The sequence below is a fragment of the Montipora foliosa genome, chromosome 8 (assembly GCF_036669935.1).
Source record: "Montipora foliosa isolate CH-2021 chromosome 8, ASM3666993v2, whole genome shotgun sequence".
Lineage (NCBI taxonomy): Eukaryota > Metazoa > Cnidaria > Anthozoa > Scleractinia > Acroporidae > Montipora > Montipora foliosa.
Window position 1 is genome coordinate 52,234,563 of NC_090876.1, and position 22,452 is coordinate 52,257,014.

The 22,452-nt window shown below is 37.8% G+C and overlaps 2 protein-coding genes across 2 annotated transcripts in view; both read right to left on the bottom strand.

The window, feature by feature from the left end:
* LOC138013101 (peptide methionine sulfoxide reductase MsrB-like) overlaps positions 1-1,541 on the bottom strand; it is a 2,065-nt gene extending 524 nt beyond the window's left edge. The window contains exons 1-4 of the mRNA XM_068860067.1: positions 1,356-1,541; positions 993-1,081; positions 357-433; positions 127-280 (exon numbers count right to left, since the gene is read on the bottom strand). Of these exons, the coding sequence (XP_068716168.1) occupies positions 127-280; positions 357-433; positions 993-1,081; positions 1,356-1,518 (483 nt within the window). The 5' untranslated portion in view covers positions 1,519-1,541. The remainder of the gene's footprint in view (positions 1-126; positions 281-356; positions 434-992; positions 1,082-1,355) is intronic.
* A 1,871-nt stretch (positions 1,542-3,412) lies between these two features.
* Positions 3,413-21,967, bottom strand: LOC137967502 (PHD finger protein 14-like). The gene is made up of 26 exons (XM_068814026.1): positions 21,850-21,967; positions 19,364-19,492; positions 18,951-19,183; positions 18,442-18,515; positions 18,277-18,332; positions 17,829-17,935; positions 16,569-16,624; positions 15,872-15,983; positions 15,019-15,113; positions 14,891-14,939; positions 13,772-13,837; positions 12,743-12,811; positions 12,516-12,594; positions 12,085-12,129; positions 11,591-11,643; positions 11,207-11,285; positions 10,505-10,611; positions 9,727-9,822; positions 9,174-9,259; positions 8,862-8,993; positions 8,348-8,483; positions 7,357-7,431; positions 5,792-5,976; positions 5,096-5,150; positions 4,908-4,961; positions 3,413-3,757 (listed from the first exon to the last, which is right to left on the bottom strand). Exons 1-26 carry the CDS (start codon positions 21,896-21,898, stop codon positions 3,563-3,565), a joined length of 2,472 nt encoding a protein of 823 aa, XP_068670127.1. The 5' UTR covers positions 21,899-21,967; the 3' UTR covers positions 3,413-3,562.
* Positions 21,968-22,452: the final 485 nt, after the last annotated feature.

Genomic DNA, 22,452 nt, shown 5'->3' on the forward strand with positions numbered 1-22,452 from the left:
AATCACTGTGGTAATATGGTTGTTTTGCTGGAACATCTTGATTAGGAATTTGGGACCCTTTTTATGAGTGTGGTCTGTTCAACTTCTTGAAAAGTGGGAAGGAAAAAGGCTGCACATAAAGTTTACCTTACGACAAAGAACTTCAACTCTAACCATTCCATGGCTGTTGTCACTTTTCTCAACAACCGTCAGCTGAGCGGGCATCTTGTCATCAGATGACATTTCGAGAGCTGAATGAAATGACGGCCACCCTGTACCTGAGTCAAACTTGCTGGATGAGCTGTGATTTGAACACAAAATGCATTGAACATAGAACCTGTTCCATAGAAATACACAGATGGCCAAACATGTCTTACCTAAACAAGGCACTGCCACAGCACACACATGTATAAATCCCTTTAGTTTTCAAATCGACGTATTCACCTGACCAAGGCTAGAAAGATCATTTGATACAAATAAGACCTGGTGCTTTCTAAAGCTGAGTCATTCGAAGGCTGCTCAGCGCAATTCTTACTTTAAGTGTTATTAGTCAAAGTGTTACCCAATACTATTGGTTTAGACTACGTGGTCCCCAATCTAGAGAGTATGACCTAGTTTGTCCTGTGAGAATCAAGCATGGCAATATTAATATTGTGAAAGCAATCAGGGATCAGTATTTTTTCACAGGAAGGGCATGTCAGTTGTGCAAAGAAAGGTTGGCACACCCTCATACAGAAAATGCCCCAACTTCCAAATAATAGAATTCAATCATTGACGTGAGGCTTCTCTGTTAGCAGAGGTCTCTTTCCTGTCGTGTTCACTTGGCTGATGAGTACGGCCCTGTGAACGCGAAAAGAAAACAAACCTCTGCTAACAGGGAAACCTAAGGCATCATCTTAACCCTCTCAGCTTAAACAAACATACAATTCTTTAATCTTCCAATGCTTTTGAGATCCGTTGGCATTGCATTGATTAGTATAATAATGAAATAATTTATAAGCAATTCCTCATACCGGCTCAGTTCCTTTTTGCCTACAGACCCAAAACTGTTCAGGTGTGAGTTTTGCCTTCCATTCAACGTCTGAATTCTTAACCATGGCGGCTGAAAAAGTTTTCATATTTTTTTTATTAATAGTAAATAATAGCAATAAAAACTTATCAGCAATATTTCTATTAATTCATAATTGGTTCTTACAAACTTAAACTGGTCGATTATTGATGGGGTGGTAATGATTAAGTAAATCCTTTTTAAATTTGAATTAGAAACAGAGCGCATCATCAGATCTAGCAGATTTCAGACAAAAAAGGTACATTTTGTCAAGAGGTGCGTTGCGTGACAACACTGTAAACAGCGGCTGCAGGGTACGTACTCTTACCTTGATAAAAACAAATTCCTCTTGCACAAATCCTTAAGCCTGGGTTTTTTGTGTCTTGAGATCGTGCTGATAGTGTTTTTAACAAATTAAATTTATCCCTGGAGATAACAGTAACATAAGATTGACAAATTTCCAATCCTTTCCATAACCTTCTTGCCGCCATCTTTCTTTACTAGTTTCCATTCCACTGCTTACAATGACACAGGCAAACCACTAAAAATTTTGCATCTTGATCTATATGTTAGAAATGTTAGACCTACCTCGTCAGTAACTGGAGAGACCGATTTCCTTGTATAACGTGCCAAGGGCATCGGCTATCACGCAGACGAAGGCAACCAACAGGCAATGATGATTGTTTTGAAAAACAAGGTGGTTCTTTAAAATATGATTGGAAACAAATATTTCTAAAAAAACCCTCAATTTTCGAAAAATATAACCCGCCTACCCTTGTGCAAATGTTCACATGCCTCTTCCTTCCTGGGTTTAGTTGGCATTTCTTGGAGGTAGGTGTATCACAACTGCAGACTGCCTACCAATTTGATACAAATAGCGCGGTCAGTGTAAAACGCAGACTGCAGACTGGGGGTAAAATGCAGACTGAGGTTAAAATTTAACTGTCACGGAAAAAGCCCAGACCCATTAGAAATCCTAACAGTTAAGCCTGAATATTGTTTTAGGCCTAATTTTAGCATTTCTAAGGGTTTGCGCTCTTTCAACAGTTACGTTATAACCTCAGTCTGCATTTTACCCCTGGTCTGCAGTCTGCGTTTTACACTGACCGACAAATAGCGCTGATAAACAGTACAGTATTTAAGTTTAAGCACCCATTTCAAAACGGTTAGCTTTCAGTAACTGTGATTTAGGGTAAGTCTTAAGTTTTCTGTCTGCAAGTGTCAGACTCAAGTCAAACGGGACTTTGCCGAGTGCTGGAACAAGTAGATGTAGATGTAGACTTATGTCTCCGTTTCCGACTAACCAAACTGGAACTGGTATACACTATTGAAACCATTCTCAAAAAGACCAGTCAGTGCTTAAACCATTTTAGTGTGAATGACACGCAAAATCAAATTTTATGTTTTCAATTCGAGTGGATGGGGAAAAACAATAGATAAGTGAAAACGACAAGATATCGCTTGGGTGGATGAAAGATTCGTTTTCGCCGTGAGGCCTCATAACAGCACAATGTAAACACAACAACAGAAAGTCAAACAATCTAATGCAAATTTATTTTAAAAAGTTATTTTTATTTTCTCTAGTTACAACGGAAGTCTGAGTCAAGAGTGAAACACTCTATAATATATCATTTGAGTGTGTGCCAGTTAAGCCTGGTTTTCACTAGCGACGCATGCATAAGAACAAGCAACACACGCAAGCGCATATATTTGTTATTAATTAGTGTCTATTGTTCTAACGAAAGGCTCTAATGAACAACAAGCTACTGAGTTTGCGTATGCTTATTGTGTTTACACTTACGTCGCAAGTGAAAACCAGGCTTTAAAGGAAACCTCCACTAAAACAACAAAATAACTTTAATCTACAGAACATAATGTTAACAACTAAAATTGTTCAAACTTTTTCCAATGAAAGCGTTTGTATCCGAAAAAATGAATTTCAAAAACGCTTGTTTTGGCTTTCAAATATCCCGGGCGTCGTCATCTTGAACAATTGTGACGTCTAGTGGTTGCCCTATTGTTCTGACACAAAGAGCGTTTGTTCTTATTCAAGATGGATGCGCCCAGGAAATTTTACAACCAAAACAAGGGCTTTTGTATTTCATTTTTTTTCGGATATAAACGCTTTCATTGGAAAAAGTTTGTAAACGTTATGGTCTATGAGTTTAAAGTTATTTTGTTGCTTTAATGGAGGTTCCCTTTAAAGCCATGGCTCTCTGGTAATCAGGGACCCGTTTCTCGAAAGTTCCCAAAACTTTTCGGGCTTCCTTCCGTTTGTTTTCATAAACTGGTTTTTAATATGTTTTCAAGACAACAAAAAGCAAAATGATAGTGAAGTTTGTTGACTTAAAATCTCTCCGGTTTTAAGATACAGAGGGAAAAGGCCCGAAAATTTTTCAGGACATTCGAGAGACGGGCCCCTGGGATTGAAGCAAAAAAATAATACAGAATTTAGATTTTCGCTGTTAAAAGACTCTGAAATTAGTTCAAGTGAACAAAACAAACGCTATGAAAATATGACCAAGTCATTTTCCTTTACGAAACGTTTTTCTTCTCCTTCTCTTCCCGCACCAAACTTGTTAAAGACGAGTCTCCGTCGTCTTCCTCGTCGACCTCTGTATCTTTTTCGCTTGATTTTTCTTTTGTTTCTTTCTCTGGTGAAATTATATTTTCTGTTTGGTCAGCGTTACTTGATTTTTCTTCTTCCCCTCCTTCATCGCTTTCGTCTTCCTGAAAAGGAACAGAAATATGCGATGACACAGTTGTAGCCAAGTTTGAAAGGGACAGCGTCCCTCTTTATTTGCCAATACAACGAACTTAAACGGATAATTTGAATCAATGGATGCCGTGAAATAATGACCTAAATTCCTCCACAGAAACCATCACTGGATTGGAAAGAGACAGAACCCAGTTTTTCGAATGGTGGACAACGCTATGCACTGGATAAATGATGAAATAGCTGATCACCCAATTGACGTTGCTTGTGCTTTTCCGCTTGCTTTTCCGCTTGCAATCCAGTCTTTTTGTACCCTCGATCCCCAGATGGTTATCTTGACAGCAGTCAGACAGATCCTTTTCGATTTTCCCGAGGCAACTTACATTAAAAGCATATTCCTTTCTTTTTGAATTACTTTTCTCTTAAATTCACGAAATCAGTGTTTTATAGAACGTGTTAAGGCATTAGATGTGGTAAGTCCCGTTACACTGATAATTTTTTTTTTTAAAACAAAGGACAAGGTACAAAACAAAAAAACGCACCTGGTCCGACACTTACCACTGCCCTGTTTACTGCGGCATCAAAAACAACAACTATTCCCCTAAACAGAGATATTGAACAAGCAATGCAGACAACTCTGCAACGCAGGACAGCTCAACGAAGGCGTTTTTAAGCGACGAATACCGGCAAAGAAAAAGTGGACGTTTCATATTCTTTGGGAGTGGTTGTATCTGTGCAAAACTGCACTCGTAAGTAATTATTCTTTCGTCTTTATGCTAATCATCCTCACTAGCCTCGTTAGCGCGAACAAATTCAAAAGAATTTTTGCTCCAAAGTGAGGCTAGTGAGGATGATTAGCACAAAGAAAAAAGAATAATTTGTTGGCCGCCATTTATGAATGGGAGGTTTTCACGTGACGTCATCGCCGCGATGTTGGTGGACAAAAACAAAAGATCTCTCATAAGCTTCTTTTGTTCGTCCACCAGAAGTCGTACACTTCTCCATTGTTATTGGTGTCTCTCGAGGTTGGTTGAAAACGTCATATACGGATTATACCATTCGAGAACATTGGAAGTGCCGTGACGGACATACTAAGTAAGAGGCCAGTCAAAAAATGTTTCAGTCTTTTCGCGGCTGACGCAGAAGTTTCATTGAAAGACTTACCGACTCGTCACATTCAGTACAAAACCACTGATACCCTCGGGTTTTTGGGTTGGCCTGTCAAAACAAAGAAATGGAAGACGATTCATGCACAGTTCACATAGTAGTATTTGAGTGCAATGACCATCGCTATTAGCGCCGGAATAGCGGTACATAAGCAACCGTACTTCAATTCCTGTGAACTCACTTACTTTGATAGGCGGATCAAGACATTGAAAATGATAACACTGCTTACAGCTGTCACACCTACGTAATAAAAATATGACAAAAAAAAGTGTTACATGAACCATAAAGACCGTGCACGGGGTTGCCCACTTACCTAGCTGAGAGCAAAGTCGTTAGGAATAATCAAACCGACAGTTTCAGCTGGGTACAGACCATTGCAGGGGTACAGGGATGGCGCAGTGGTGAGAGCACTCGCCTCCCACAAATGTGGCCCGAGTGCGATTCCCAGACTCTTTGTAGAAAGAGGGTTGAGTTTGTTGATTCTCTACTCTGCACCGAGAGGTTTTTCTCCGGGTACTCCGGTTTTCCCCTCTACTCAAAAACTAACATTTAATTTGATTTGCGTTAATTTGTTAATTTCAATTTACATTGTCCCCAATTAATGCTCCAGCGCTAGAAGATTAGACACTGAAATAAAGTTCCTTTCCTTTCCTTTCCTTTCCAATTCAACTATCGATAGGAAACACAAAATTACGTTGTGTCCTTTGACATGAAGTTTTAACTCCACGCCTTTTTGCTCGACCCTCGAGGAAGAATCGGCTATGAAGGACTTTCAAATTGGGTCAGAATGACTGCCCGAGCTTCTTCTTTTTTTAGGGGCCGGGTGGAAGTGTTGAGTCGACACAAGTGTCACGTTAACTTCCTATAGCTATTATTCATACCTGACAAGATTGGCATTCGTTCCACTCTGCTTACACACACTGCATTCAGTGCGAACATCTTCAAGTTTTTTCTTCTTTTCCACAGGCTCTGCGATCTTTTTCCCCGGCCGCCTCCCTCTTTTTTTAGATGGCTCTGAGCTTGATTCCTGTGATTTATCCGTCTGTCGATTGATTAAGGGCACGGTCTGTGTTGCAATCAACCAATCAATCAGTTAATCAATCAATCAACTTTATTTAAGTGTCTAAAACTTCTAGTCAGCCCGGAGGCTGACTAATCGGGGATACTCCCAATAAAATTACTGATAAAGAACGACAGATAAAATTTTATGGCATATTACGGACACATTGTCATAATTAAGGGGCTTTTTTATTGAAGAAATTATCACAGAGCTCTCGGTTGCGTCCACATTTGATTGACAAATCATTTGCATGTGCCTAAGACACCACGCCTTTTACAGTCCCGTGCATGTCAACGGTGACTGACAAATGAGCCTCGATCTTCCCAGGGAAGACTTCCTTATATAGAGCGCCTTGGTGTTTAAGTTAAAATTAGCTATCGCTTGCTACAATATATAAACATATATAGAATCCCTTTTATATTTTAAAAGAGAGACTAAAAATATAATAATTTCTACCAATACAACTATATACAAATTTTAAATATGTCTAAAATTCTAAACACACTTTGGACAATTCCCGTACAGACGTAATTTGAAAATACGTTCGCGAGGTCTTTTCTGCGCATGTTTTTGACAAATGATGTTAAAGTTGGCATTTGTCTGTCGCCATGTCCAAGTTTTGACCACAAATGTGGTCCGAAATATCTTAGGGAATGTTTGCCATGTGGACAGAGTAGATTCTGGAGATATGAAAATCTGAGTTCCTGAGGTTGTACCCAGATCGAGTGCCACTGAATAAATCTAATATGTTGGAAGGCAGCAACCTGTGCTTGACTTTGTACATGAAAATGGTGATGTCTTGCAGTCGCATGTTGTATAGAGAGAACAAGTTGGACGTTTCAGTAAGTCTTCGTATGCGAGGTTCCAGTCACAAAAAACCGCCCTAAGTCCCCTTTCATCTAGTCGTTCTAGCTTCTTTCGCTAATTTCATGCATAAATTTTTTCGCTTCGATAACTGTTACGGTTTCAGTAGAAATGCCCTTGGTTATGGTGCTAGTTCATAGGCTTCCCACGTTTATAATTTGAGGAAAACCATGCGAATGAACGAATTATAACTGGAAGAAAGACAACCAGTTAGCTATTTACAAAGCGTAGTAGACTTAACAAATCGTTAAGGGAGGAGTGTAAGTGGAAAATGTAAGTTAAGGTGATTTTTTCCTAATTGTGGTCTTCCCAGTTCAGTGTCTCAACTACTTTTGTCGCTTATTGTAGCTTGAACGAAAACAAACACGATAACCCAAACCCTAGCGCTGGTCTACTGATAGCCAGGACCGAGTTAATCAAAGCCAGCAACCCAGCGTCAAGTGTAATGAAAGCCTTTAATTTACCCGTTTCACAAAAATGATCTTTGCTTTAAACAACACCTTCCAGAAAAAGAGCCCTTACTTTATCATCCGGTGAACCACTTTCGCCTGTTGTTTGAGATTTTCGTTTGGATTTATTCAGCTTGCGCTTTTTCGCCTGTGCAGAAAAAAAAAAAAAAACAGTACTTAGCAATTATTAATTTGATAGAAAACCTCTTCGCTGGCCAGATGAAAAAAGTCACTGTCAACTTGACAAGAACAAGTATAGGGTAAGTTTATTAAGTACTGAAACATTTCAGCCAGCTGGCTGAATTGCGTCATAGATACAACATACAAGTTAAAAATTAATGTTCATTTTTACAGAAAATGCTTAATGGAATTACAATATCCTAACACTAAAAGCACAGGATAAATTTTGAAAACCTTAAAATATAATGTAAGAATCTATAATAAAAATAATATTAATATTTTACCTTTCAGGTAAAGACTAAGTTATTAAACTTTGAGAACATTGCTGGGATAAATGTGCGCAAGCGCGGTAGGTTATGTGCGCGCTTACGTCAGTTGTGTATGCCGGGCAGTGCCTGGATGGCAAAAGGCTATAAAGTCGATCAGATTAGATGGACGAGAAAGAGTTCACTATACGACAGACCGTGGCATATGAAGGACATTGCTCTTCATTGCACTCTCTCTATGTCATCACTGTAGTGAGTGGTGGTAAACCTGTACACAATATTCGAGAACTGGCCTGATAGTTGTCACAATGAAAGCGAACCATGTCATCTGGGGGGACACCTGCACTCTTCAGTAACACGAGAAAGTATAAACGCTTATTCGCTTTCTTTATAGATTCGTAAATATGGTTGTTCCACTTAATATTACTGGAGATCGCCGTAGGTCCTAAAATCTTAGCGTGGTCAACTATTTCAAGTATAGGCTGTTGTCTTAGCTTTTCTCCAATAACATTCAACTATCTCATTTCCTTGGTTCATGTTTTCCCTGCCTTACTGACCCTGGTGTAACTTCTAGTTCAACCTCTCTTTTGTATGTAATTTGCATTTCTCTTGCCTTACCTCTCCCTTGTCAGGAGTGAACTTTGATGGCTCTTTAATGATCCTTCTCTGTCGCCCTTGTGATATAGGTGTTGTATCTTCTGGATCAACTTCCATCTCACCGTCCTCGTCACTGGGGTCACACTCAGAACATTGCCTGTTGAAATTTAACGCGAATACACAACGATTCAGTAAGGAGCGCTTTTGAAATGAGTGCAACAACTTGAAGATTTTTTAGATTTCTTTCGTTGTCTAACAATACCCCAATATGTTGGCTTAAAAATCTCGCGCCGCAATCTCAGAATAGAAGAGTTACTTGTGAGTTGCTCGAAAGCACTTTCCCCACGCTTCGCAACGACTACGAGAATGAGGTTAAAAAAAAATCGAATATTGTGCAACTGAATCCATGCGCAGACCAATAGTATCCCTTAGCTAAGTGGCATTGGTTTCTCCTAAAGCTACGACTTTCCTTTCTCCTTAGGCTAAAATTACCCAAAGATCTAAACTACCCATACAGCACATACCCGGTACGTACCAAAGACACTTAGCTGATCGTTTGGGCATGCGTGTCAGAGGTGGATCTACGCATCCCAAGTGATAGTGATAATGACACGTGTCACATTGCACCAACTGGTGTTGATTTTCCGTTGTTTTGCAAGTATTACACCTATAAAGAAATTTAAACGTTACGTAAATTATAACAGCAATGCCGATAGAAATCGCCTTGTGCGGCATAATAAATAGCATCAGCATTACAAGACAGTTCTAATGCCAAATCCGAAATATTCGTTTTTCATTCGTAAGGTAATTTTGGATAATACTCCTTTATTTTAACCACATAACCTACATGTTGAGTTTGATTGGTTTCAAAGGTGTTTGTGACGTCGATTGCTTGAGTTTCCTGCTTTCTAGTAAAGACGGTTTGGCTAGATCCTGAAAGCAATAACAGAACACATTTCGTAAAGTTTTTAACGCCTACTTCCAAAAACGTCCGCCGCAAGTATAACTTAAAGGGGAGAAAAGTGCATGTTAAGGAAGTTGATACCGATATCACTTGTCTAATAGACAGTAGAACACTTCTTCTTCTGAAACGGCAGTTTTAGATATCGTCAACCAGAAGACTCTATCGAGTGGGAGAGAGCGGGCTTAATACTCGACCGTAGCAATCCAGTAAAAATAAATGAGAAAACGCGCAGCCTTTGAAATGAAAACTGCGTGTTGTTAAACTTTGAAGTCATTTCGAAAAAAACACGGCAAACCGTAGGCCCTGTACTCCAAAAACGGCGCACGCCTTTACAGAAGCCCACGCAAGCACTGTTTGGAAGAGTAGGTGACCACGTGTGATACTGCTGAACATTTCCCACGTACTTTGAAACAAAACAAAAATTAGCAGATTGTACCTTGGATGATAACTTGCACAAACATCGATGTAACTGCAGGGACTCTTGTCTCCTTTCTTTAATGTCCTCAGCAAGAAGCTGAATAATCTCGGTCAACTAAAACAAAAAACGGCGAAAAGCGAAGTCAATTCAAGTTATTGATCAGAAAAAGAGCGTAAATCAGAGAATCTCAGTTGGGTCGCCAATGCAATGCTATTCTGTTTTGACTTTTCTCTCATCAGTGTAACTAAACTTAAACAACGGCAAAAGGCAAAACCGCTACCTAAAAGGAATTTTCTTAAACGTTCTTTCTCTTATCGTGCGATCTTGCAAACTTTAAACGTGCGATATCCTAGGACACATTTTACATTGCTAGGGCACATTTTTACATGGCTTGTTTCGTATTATATGATTGTTACTAATTATGACTACTGTTTAAATTTCCTTGACATTAAATAATTTTTAGCGTTAACTTACACCTAGTTCATTAGTCGTTTTAACATTTATATCTTGCAACTCTTGCAATTTTTAACATTTATATCTTGTAATTCTTACACGGCATGTCTAAAAACCAGCTTGCTGAGCCTGTACCGTGTTTTAAATAAAGTTGATTGATTGATTGATGGAGGAAGGCACACTGATGGCTTTTATTGAGGTTTAAGATTCTAAGCCGGGATTGATAAGGATTTAAATCAAGTTTTGATGATGATGACGAGGTGACTGAAGTACCTCAGCTTTACTTGAAGTGCGCGAATGTGAAAGTTTCAAACAAAACTGTTAATGTCAGGAGTCCACAAACCTCATGATACCTTTCCCTCAAGTTCTGTTCTTCCTTTTGAAGCCGTTTATTGTTTGATTCAAGTTCTTCCTGTCGTTCTTGCATCTCTTTCAATCGAGCACTGCGATCTGACACAGAAAATTAAAGGCGACCAATTTTAGTCGCACTTTTAACAACGGGCACCCAATTAATTAAGGCTTTATTATCTTGAGTCCCTGTCATTTGACCAAAAGATTTTTGACAGTTTATAGTTGAATTCAAATGAAGGAAGAAGTTTCCCGACAATCCAATTTTTCTTTAAGATAGTAGTTCTGGTTTTCCATTGAAAGCGGAAAGTCGAAAATACCTGTTCTTTATTTTCCAAGGTCCTTTTTCGAGTACCTTAATGCCGTTTCACGGTTTGAAAATGACAAGGATTATTCAATGACAAGAAAAACCTTCCGCAGTTTGTTGATGTATTTGGAAAAGGTCTTAGCATACAACAGGTTGTTCGGCATTTGTAACAAAAATCCCACAAATTTCAATACTCCAGGTAAAGGTTGGGTTAACTAACTCAAAGTAAATTAAGCAAATTGACCCAGTCACTGTTACAATGTCGACTTCTCCTTAGAAACAAACTCACCAAACTTTATTGTATGGATATTGATTTAAGTGTATAAGAAAACAGAAACCAAGAAGAATGTATAAAAGATACTAAGGTGGTAATGATTAACTAATAATCACCGTGATAATAGTTGACAAACTCGCTGGTGAGAGCTGGTTGAACAAACCACTTGCGACGCACATTGACTACATTCTGGGTCTAAAAAGAAATCACAAACTGGATATGTGCAATGCAGACACTTTGAAAGTAAAAGTCATAACAAAGTTTTATATATTCAGCAATATTGATCCAATGAAGACTTCAAGAAAATGATCTAAAGTTCAAAGAGGGATTACTGTGGCTTTGTTGGAAAATTCACTACATGACAAGGGAATTCTATAGCTCATGCTAGGTTTCAAACCTCTTCAGTACCCTCTTTTTAGCTTAAAACATGACAGGCTAAAAGCCTTTAACAGTTTAGAGCTTTACTTGAATCAGAAAAAAACAAGATAAATATCTATCACCTGTCCAGTACTATAGCCTAAAAGCTGGGCCTTCTTCAAAAGCTGGCGGCATGCTGTGGAAAATATTAATGAGAAACAAATGTTATTATTATCCTCGACCAATAATTCATCATTCTTTACAAATTGTATCCATGTTGTGATGCATTTCGTTGGGTCACTGAGATAAATCCTGTCTACACTGTTTCCATATTTGATAGTATATCTTGGGAAGGTACAATTATGTATGGTGGCACTGAGAAGCACATGTGCAAAGACAAAGAGTCAAAATTTGGAGTTCACCCAACAGGTCACCAGTTCAACTATTTAGCTGTGCTTGTAATTAGCCAACATGTCTGCCTGTCATGACACGACTTTCCACCAGTGTTATTTGTGTCATTAATAAGAAATAAAGGCAACCCTTAACATATGCTTAAGAGCCTTTTTTTTTATTTTTACTTATCAAGTGGATACAAAAGGAAAAATAAAAATGTTTTCAAATCAGATGTCATGTTTACCTCCAGGACATGAATTCAAAAGCCGAGGAATCCTCTCAGTAGGTGCTGCAAAGTAAAAGTTCAAAAAGATCACAAAACGTTTTAATTTGCAGGACATGTTTTGAGGTGTCTCACATCTTTTTAGTGTTTTAGTAGTTTTTTGTTATCAATCTTAATTATGTATGGGAATCATAGCTTATAATGCATGCTTGTCAAGGTTGCTATAACGTTATACAGCTTTTTAAAACCATTAAATTGTATTATGACAAAGATGCAAGACACATCAAAACATGTCTCACAAATAGTTTTTTTTAAAAAATATGATCTTTAAGATTCATTTCCTGCTTTCTATACCAAAGTCAAAAGGGTTGCTAATTTCAAGCCTTACAGTCATATTAAAAATGGCATATTGATATCAAATCAGAAAAAGTGACAGTTATTGTTCGACTTACTGTAGTATTTTGGTAGGCTTTTCATTCTTTTTTCCTGGAATTCCTGGCGAAGGGTCAGTAAACAAAGCTTAACTCTTTCCTGTAGACACAAGTAAAAAATAAAAAAAATTCATTTATCTCTACCTACAAAATTTTACGTAAAAGGTACATGTACCAAGGGGTTAAAAAGGACCCTTTGGATTTAGAAGCCACCCTAAGGGACCTTAAAAAGTTTGTACAAAACTTACCTTATCCTCCTGACTTCGCCTGTCAGGAAATTTCTTGTAACGTGACTGATACGCAAGCCAAGTGCGTCTCTATAAAAATAGAAAAGGTACTACACTGTACTTGACAATATTACGTAGTATAAGGAGTACCCGCCCCCCCTCACCCCCCCCCCCCCCAAAAAAAAAGAAAAAAGAAAAACGGGAGGAGGGTTAGGGTTTTCCTCCCCCCATTTTTACTTCAGGGGGTGGTTATGGCTAAACATTGGCTAAATTCATCCCTATTCATCTGTGTAAGACACGTGGTGCTTAATGGTAGACACACTTACTAGGGACCTTTACATAGGAGGGCGAGGACGACTTTGAGTAAGAGTTTTCCATTCTAAGCACGCAGACTTAAACAAATATTGGCCTTCAAACCTTGTGCGCATGCTCAGTATGGAGAACTTGTACTGGTAGTCATCCTCGTCCTCTCATCTAAAGGTCCCTAATAAAGATGAATAGGGATAAGACAGACTGTGTGCATGTCTTCCATGCTGACATCGATTAATTTTGGGAGAAAAAAGAAGTGGAGAATACAGTGTACATGTACATGTACTTCATTTGAGAATAGTACGTGAACTTTAGGCTCTTTGCTGAAATATATATATTACTAGTATTGCTAGTGCTAATCACCCTTACTGGCAGTCGAGGACTGAATTGCGCAGGGCGTGGCTCACGACATCGGGCTGAAAGCATACAAAGGCGCTGCTGGCTGCCGTTATACAGTCCATGTTTGATGTTGGAGCACAGCACCACAGCTAAATGTTAATTAGCTGTGAGTCGATTTTGATGAGGGAGGAAAACCGGAGTACCCTGAGAAAAACCCTTGAGTCAGGTTGAGATCGACTGAAACTCAGCCCACATGCTGGCTGAGGCCAGAATTGAACCCCGGCTCGCAGTGGTGAGAGGCCCGATAGATAACCACTTAGCCACCCTGAGGGAATCAAAACTTGAAAAGCAAAGTAAAATGCAAAAGCCCTTTACAAGTCTTCCTCAGCCTATTTGACTCACCCTGCTTGCTGTAGTCCGTTTATCAGCATGCAATCTGCAGTGCGCAAACAGAGGATCTGCCACGTCCTAGGCCAAAACATACAAGTCAATATACCAGTAATAATAAGCAAACCTTAACAACAACAGCAATCTTTATTGTGCTGTTGATACAACAGAAGGAGTAAAGTAAAAAGAAGGAAATATTTACAAAGAAAAGAGAGCATGGCCACTCAGAAATAGCAAAAGCTAATCGTGCTGAGCGACAGAAAAGACCTGTTTTTCCTTTTCGTCATTAATAATTATTTTACAAGGCCTAATATCAAACAAAGGTCTAATACCAAACCAACAAGTTTGCCTCCGCCAAAGGAGCACTTGGATTTTTACCAAATATCCCAGAGTCACAAAACCTCATCTCGATCTCCATCAATAGTTACCACATCTGAGCACATCTGGAAATGGGCCAGTAAAGCCTGTTACACATGAACAAGTTGTCCTTGACAAGTGTCATTGACAATGTTCATATGCTGTTTGACAAGTTTTGCCTTGACAAGTGTTATTTGCTGGTGTGAACGAATTAACAAGTTTTCTATGACAAGTTTTCACTGTAGCCAGCCAAACAATTACGCAGCAGACGACAAAAAAAAAACCACGGGGCGCCATTACAGTGAGTCACACATGCTAGCTTTTGAGCAAGTGCACTTGTCAAGGAAAAAATTGACATGTTCTTCTTTACACACCAGCAAATAAAATTTGCCAAGTCAGAACTTGTCAATGAAAACTTGCTCGTGTGTAACTGGCTCAAAAAAAAATTCAGGCATTTCCAGTTAATTAAGACTGATCATATACTGCTGATATGACTGTCTTTCAGCCCTGGCTCTGAAACAATTTGATAGGGTTTGCATATTAGGATTTGCCCCACCCCCTCTTTTATAGTGTTGGACTTGACACTGCCTTATATCTCCACTGTCCTACCACAGCAGACAATGAACCTCACCCAAAAATTAGTTTCCTGTTGTGGTATTAAGTTCAAGAAAGTAAGGAGAGAGTTCCATTCTGTGCTTTACCTGTGCATTAGGGAATACGTGTATATTTACCAGTACGACTTGAAACTTTTGCATTTCACACCTGTATTGTACATACCTCATCACATTCCTCTGGAACATCTGACAAAAGTCCATACATTTGTGCACTACAAAGTACCAAAAAACAAACAGCGAAATTAAGGATACTTCTAAAGAGAAAGGAAAAAAAACTTCTCTCTGACTTACCAGGTCACATGAAAGTATGTCCTACACATACCAGCATCACACTCAATACAGACTCCTGTTCGGCAAAAGCGCTCGTCCTCACAAAGGTTACAATCCTGTGGATCAAAAGGCATCAGAAGACTTAGAGACTTGTTAAAAATAATCATGAATACTGTGTGATGGTACAAGTTCCTAGCGTGCCAATGGCATCAAGAACCCAACTTGAGGGAGGCAAACTTTTAATCTTGATAACCAAAACAAAGGATCCTATTAAGGCTAAACATTTGCAACCTATTTTAGAAAAGGGTTAGACATGTTTTCTTTTAAGTCAGGGTAAACCCACCAGTTTATCTTTACTTGGGGAACAGAGTTATAAAGGAGTCACTTTAATTTGTGGCATTTTAATGCCACAAATTAAAGTGAAATTGTCTTCATTCGTAACAACATTGTTACGAAACAAAATTGTCTTCATTCGTAACAACTAATGACATTGACGTTGAGGGGAAAAGCAAGGAGACATTTCATGACTCTTACAATGGACATGAATCTAATTACTTGCAATAGAAAGTTCTTTGAACTTTTGAAGCTGTGAGATTATTGAAGCCTTTAAGCTTTTGCGGCCAAGAATGTCTGATGCCATGAGTTTATGTTAAAAGTGTCTATAAATATGATAGCTTTAATGAGCAAATTTGAATGTTAACTTGACATAGTGGAAACAATGATGGCAGCAAAGATTCTTGTTAATCAGACCAACCATTTTAAAATTTAGTTGGTGACCATGGTTGAAGAAGAATAATGTAGACTCCTTTCGCAGGGTCACAATGCCTGACAATCAGTGTGTTACATGTGTGAAGTACACCAAAGAATACACTACCTTAGCACCCCACTTATAATGTGGTAGCTCTGATAAAGTGACGCACTGTAGTTGTTCTGGTTTAACGAATGCCACATCAGGAGTGTACAGTGCACACAGCAAATGAACCCATCTAGAAAATAGTTAGAAAAGTTAAAAGGCAACACTATACTCTTTATACTTGTGTTTTCAATTTTTGGGTGCCACAAGTTAAAAAAGGTGACAATTTTCCTGACAGGATGTTTGTCTTATAATGGACAAGCTAGTGGGATATAAAGGCAAATTCCTTTAATGAAACAGAAAAACTTCACAATATTCCATACATACATAATATGTTTTTAAAAATATATCATATTTCTAAGGACTAAAACAAGACTATTAAAATACACTGTATTAAAAGGCTTAGAACTAACAATATTATAACACTTAAGACATTAAAAATGTTTTATATTCTTATATTTAAAGTGTGTAATTTGTAGGGCTAAATCATTTGAACCAAAAACCCTTCAAAGGTCACACAATTTCTACAAGTACCTTTTTATTGCCTTAGCAAAACTAAGCTGTGACATCAGGCAGTAAATTACATCTCACTACCGGTACATGTTGTTCTGTCATTGAAGTTTTGCGAGGCAATAAAATAGAAGTTTCAAGGAGAACACAAAATATTTCAAGTTTCGAGTTTGTTAAAAGCAAAATCAGATGTTTTTGCCCCACTTACTGGCCTGTGTCTGTTTCTTTGAAAATTCCACCAAGGTTTGGACACAACTCACAATCCTAGAAAAAAATACCATAAAGATGAAAGTTATGCTGTATGGTAAATGTATCAAGGAAATAACTCAGTACCCTTGTAATACTATAATTTTGTACTCCTATATGGTCAGCGGTTTACTCCTTAGCACTCATGTCCGCCATGATTTGTGTTGGTTAAAGCCTAATCGTCAGGCCAATCAAGACGTCTACTGACAATTAATTTTTTTCCAATAATTATAGAAATCTCTCAGGTACATGTATGCCCTGTGATGCATGTAGGCCACTTTATAATTAGCAGGCTGTAATGTTAGTAACCATTCATTTTTTTTGATTTTTGATTTGAAGAGCTAGATATAAATAAATATCTTGCTAATCTTATACAGCTCCTTCTTTTATCACCCTCAACAGTACAGAAAGTGAACTGCAAATCATAGAATCTGCCTACTATTATTTCCCTTTCAGCAGTAGTTTATATTATAATAACTCACCTCTTGTACAGTGTAGCTGTTAACTTACCTTGAACTTGATTAATAAAAGTCATCCTTAACCCTTTGACATCCAAACTGGCCTAAACCGGCCAGACTTAATGTTTTACTCTGTCTACCGCCAGACGATTTTACTCGTCAATGGGAAACCCCTAGGAGTCAATGGGTTAACTGTAAAATTGGTTTTACACTGTATACACTGTATAATTATCTAGGCTTATTCCATGCCTGTATTAAAGGGAACTACACTATCATGACTATTGTGAGACCAATAATTGTCTGCTGCTAATCTTTGAGAATGACCAAGCTAATGATTAAAAAGACTTTTGGTTTTCCCGGTACACTGTACTTCTTATTGAATAAGAAAGTGGCAACAGAGGTTTAACGCAATCAAGTGTAACCAAGGGCATAGGTAGGGGGGTCCTGGGGTGCCCGTGAGCCCCCCCCCCCCCCTCCCTTTGTAAGCCTTTTTTAAAGCAAACAACCTACAATATTCAGGTGGCGAAAACCTGATAATCCAGTGAGTACCCTCTGTTTGACGCACTGTGACCCCCCCCCCCTCTACCCCCTTAGAAAAATCCTGGCTATGCCCATGGTAACAATGCAAAAACAAGATCATACACAAAATTACAATGTAATTTGGACAGTCAATTAACATTATTATACAGATATTTATTTAAAATACAGTACTCTTGACACTCATGTAACTAGCATTACAAATTATATTACACAGAAAAACTCACTGGTTGTAATCCAAGCTTGCAGGCATCACAAAACCACAGCTCTGTTGGTGAATCAGTCTCATTACTTTTTCCAGAATCACTATCCTCATCATTTATGCCATAGCAACCTAAAATATTACAATTTGTAAAACAATAATATTGTCAGTCATGACCAAATACCATTGGCATATTTTTAAGTTAGTTAAAGATGTATTTATAACTGAAAATGCCCCATGGAAATGCAGGCTATCGACTGATGCACAGCGTATTCCATACCTTCACCCACACAAACCCCAATCAAAAGAAATTGGAACAGAAAAATGGACTCCTAAATTCAACTTAAGTTGCAACAGACCTAAGGGAATCTGCAATCAAAGAATACTTCTCTAATTATGTTAATCCAATAGCTTCCTTCACCCAAACCAAGAGCTTTGGACATCATAATGAAGAGCATGATTTCGATACTTGCCTTCATGGACAGTAATACCACAATTATCACATTCAACTATCTCATCTCCTTCATCACTATAAAAGGAAAAAAAACCAACAGTGGTAATGGCAAGTTTGAATGAGCAAAGAAGTTCAATTTACATGTATTAATGTCCATGGATGATACACAAGAACAGTCTCATACCTGACATCATCTAAACAGATTCCACATATTAAAATATCAACTTTCTTGGAAGAAGCAGACACTTCACTTGATGCCTGTAGACAAACAGGTTTCACATTGTTTCTTGTTTAAAAAGCAACTAAACATATAATTATGTAATTCATATTAAACAAAAATCCTTTAAAGCAAGTTCAGAGAAACTCCACAAACATTATTACAAAAGTTTCAGTGATATTATAAAAGTACATACATGTTCATGTACATGTACATACAGCTTTATATGTAGCAGCAGTTATAATAATAGTAATAATAATAGTAATAATAATAATAATAATAATAATAATAATAATAATGATAATAATGATAATAATATATAATAATAATAATAATAATAATGATAATGATAATAATGATAATAATAATATTGATCAGACCAACATGAACCTTTAAAGACCATTTTACAAATTAATATTTAATTAAATAATTTACAGACCTGTCCAAGTGCAAGGATATATTATGAGACAACTTACAACTGAGCTTGGTTGGCTGACTAACTGCTTTTGCTTGGTTTTCATTGCCTCGATCAAATCTCCAACAGTAAGAGAAGAAGCAGTAGTCATTTCATTTCCAACATCAACTTCCTCCTCTTCTTCTTCATCATCATCATCATCATCCTCTTCAACATCCTGTTCATCCCTTATTTCCACTACTTGTTTATTATTCTCAGTGTTTTCCTCTTCATCATCATTCTCTTCCTCTGACCCTGAAGGTTCAAAATAATTATTATAACATCAACAATAAAAACATCCAGATGTCGATAAAACTTCACTACAAGACACATTACTAACCCCATAGACCAACAAAAAAAGGAGGTCAAAAAAGATTTTTCACTTGTGGAACATTCAAATACCTTGCTCCTTTTTTTAATAAAGTTGGTACAAACCTTCCTCATCGTCATTTAATTCAAAGTCTTTGTCTTCCTCACTGTCCTCGCTATCCTCGCCAAGGGCTAACTGTAGAAGGGAGTTGTTCTCAGCAGGTTTTATCTGTCTCTTGTTTGGACCTCTATTTACTTGAAAATAAAAATAGATTGACAGTGAAATACAACTAATTGTCACAGTACTATTTCACCATCTTTGTCAAGTTCCTGGGCTAGGACAATGAGTTGTTTTTCAGAACACCATTTTCAAAACATTTTCGTGTCCCTTGAGGGACACCCTCTGTGACTGGTTGAGTGATTTCATTTTCAACCTCCCTATTACCCTTGGGCTTAAGGAGGCACAACAAAATTTCTCCACAAAAGTATTAGCAGTGGTGTCCAAGGATTACAGATTAAAAACACTGTCAATCCTATTGGAAACGAAGCATTTTGACATCTGCAAAAAAATGTTGTAGGGTAAACCGTTATTTCTGGCAGGTGCCCACAAGGCCACAACTGTTGCCATGGTATAAGTGGTACAGCACTGCTTGAGACCTTCCAAAACTGAATTTATGATAATCATCTAAAAAAAAAAAACAATTTGGTAACCAAGCATTGTTTTCAAATTTCTCAAGCCTCATCAAATACTGTATCTTAAAGGGGCTAGGTCACGCTATTTCAGGTAATTTTGTTTAATTTTGTTGATTATGAGCTCCAAACATCAAGTTGGCAGAGCAAGAGTCTTTCATTTGCAAAATCATGGCCACATAAAAGCTGAGAATGATTTTCCAGATGTGTAAATGAAATTTTGATATAGACTGAAACAAATTTGAAAAAAGGTGGGCCGATGTTTTTCAAATTTACCCAAATTCAATCCATTTCAATCCTCTCCAGGTTTGTCCATCCATGTCCCTTCTTGGCTTCCCTGTGTTTTGTTAGAGTTCTTCTATAGTTTTGAACAGTTATTTTGATATTTTAATTAATTCTATGACCATTCGATCAGTGCTGAAATTGCCTAAAACTGCGTGACCTAGCTTCTTCAATGTACACAACATTAGGAACACAATTACAGTACAACTTGAATTATTTTGAGTCAGGGATAGGTTAGGGTCAGAAGAAACTGTTGGAGCAAAAATATTCTACTAGATAGTTTTCTTAGGGTGCGTTCCATTGACCCTATTCCAGAATAAGAATACATGGAGTGATGATTTAAAACACCATGTGTGGCGTTTTGCAGCAACAAGTATAATAAAGGTATGTTTAAAATAACATTTTAGCAGATGTTTGACAATATTAACGTCAATCTCTGCAAAAACGAAGGATTTCTAACTTCTATTCCATGTATTCCTATTCCGGAATACGGTCAATCGAACCCGCCCTTAAATTTTATCTCAAAATGTATGTGGGCTACATCTTAATTGCATACAACGAGGATGTCCCAGACAACTTTTGAAATAATTGCTCACCAACCTAACCATTAATCACAGTTTTCAAAATTATAGCTAAGATTTTTTCTCACAAGTAATTTGCTCCTGTGTACCCATTCTTCGCGCCACAAAAAAAACCCTTTCTCAAGATCAGGTCCCAGTTGTTCAAACGATGAACAGCGCTATCCACCGGATAAGTCACTATCCACTGGATAACTCAATTGCTTTTGCTAGTGTTTATCTGCTGGATAGTGATTTATCCGCTGAATAGCGCTATCCATTGTTTGAACAACTGGGCCTAGATAAATCACTATCCAGTGGATAAGTAATAGCGAAACCAATTGTCCTATCCAATGGATGGTGATTTATCCAGTGAATAGCATTATCCACCTTTTGAACAACTGGGACCAGCATGTGTGGCAAGCAATTGCATTACAGTAAATGCACAAACATAAATTGAATAACATGACATCCTTTAAGATTTTACCCGGATTATTTCATGGTTAGTTTAATACTTAGCAGCCCAGCCATGAAATAGTTATAAAATTTTAAACACAACGCATGACGTCAACGATATCTTATTGCTATTAAAGTAACGCAATCTTGTGTTGGGGTCACACTATTTATCACATTTTGATTTTCACGCCAAGCAGATCTTTATGATGACATCAGTTAACACTCCTTTTAATTGCTTCCTTGTTAATGTTATTTCTGATCGGTTAGATTCACGAACAATCGCATCAAAACTCGAGGCTCCTTAAACTTAAGCATACGCATGACAAATTGTCACAGAACATTGACGTATAACGTAAACCGAAACAATGTGAGGTTGACAACATTCAGGCAAAACATCCATTTTTTAAAATAGATTCCCTGATGCTACACTTAAAAACAAGTTGATCAAGTCAATAAATGCGGGAAATGCTCGCTGAAATTAAACATGCGACAATAAAATCTACCATAACACGCTGACGCTTATTCAGCACGTGGTATGCGTAAAACTTCGTTTGCTTTTGATAAAGATTTCCACAATATTTAAAATTATATAGCCACAAGTGACCTCATTGTCAAAGAAATACTTACAAATTGACCTCAGGAAAGTATTCCTGTCCTCGCTTTCTTTGTCTGCCATTACTTCTGCAGTTTGTCATTTCAGGGTCGTGGTAGCCTGGGACTATGTACCACTGCCCGAGTGGGGAGGGGACGAGAAATGGCCAAAGAAATGATTGAACGAGATGCTTTCTTTTTCTTTACGAACATTTCACATGAAATTCGTTTACCATTTTTTGCAGGAAAAATAGAAAATTCCCGTAATGATAGTGTACCTATCGATGCTATTCTGATACTACTCAAAAGAAATTTCCTATCACTTGTCAAAAATGGCAAAGTGGCTTTTTCCTCAACTTTAGTTCGTAATTTTGTGACAAACGTGTTTTCCTGGAGCTGTCTTTCGTCTCAACTGCCAGAAATAACATGACGATGATCTGTACAGTCGCAAGGAAAGCTTCCAGCAAAGAAAAGAAATTTCAATTTAGGAGGCCTGTGTTCCCTTGTAAACCTTTAAATAATTGTGACTGGCTTAACTGAAAAAATACCCCAGTGCTCGAAATTTAAAAAAAAATTCGAGGTTGTCACTGTTTAAAAAGCCGGGCAACTAAACCCGTAAATTTGGTTGCCTTGATAAAT

What these genes read in the sequence shown, in the direction of transcription:
- LOC137967502 (XM_068814026.1), bottom strand. Translation starts at nt 21,898, where the DNA reads ATGGCAGACAAAGAAAGCGAGGACAGGAATACTTTCCTGAGGTCAATT. An exon ending in ATTAAATGACGATGAGGAAG is followed by an intron (nt 19,184 to 19,363) that starts GTTTGTACCAAC and finishes TTGAACCTTCAG; the next exon opens with GGTCAGAGGAAGAGAATGAT. An exon ending in GCAAGCTTGGATTACAACCA is followed by an intron (nt 16,625 to 17,828) that starts GTGAGTTTTTCT and finishes ATTTTTTTCTAG; the next exon opens with GATTGTGAGTTGTGTCCAAA.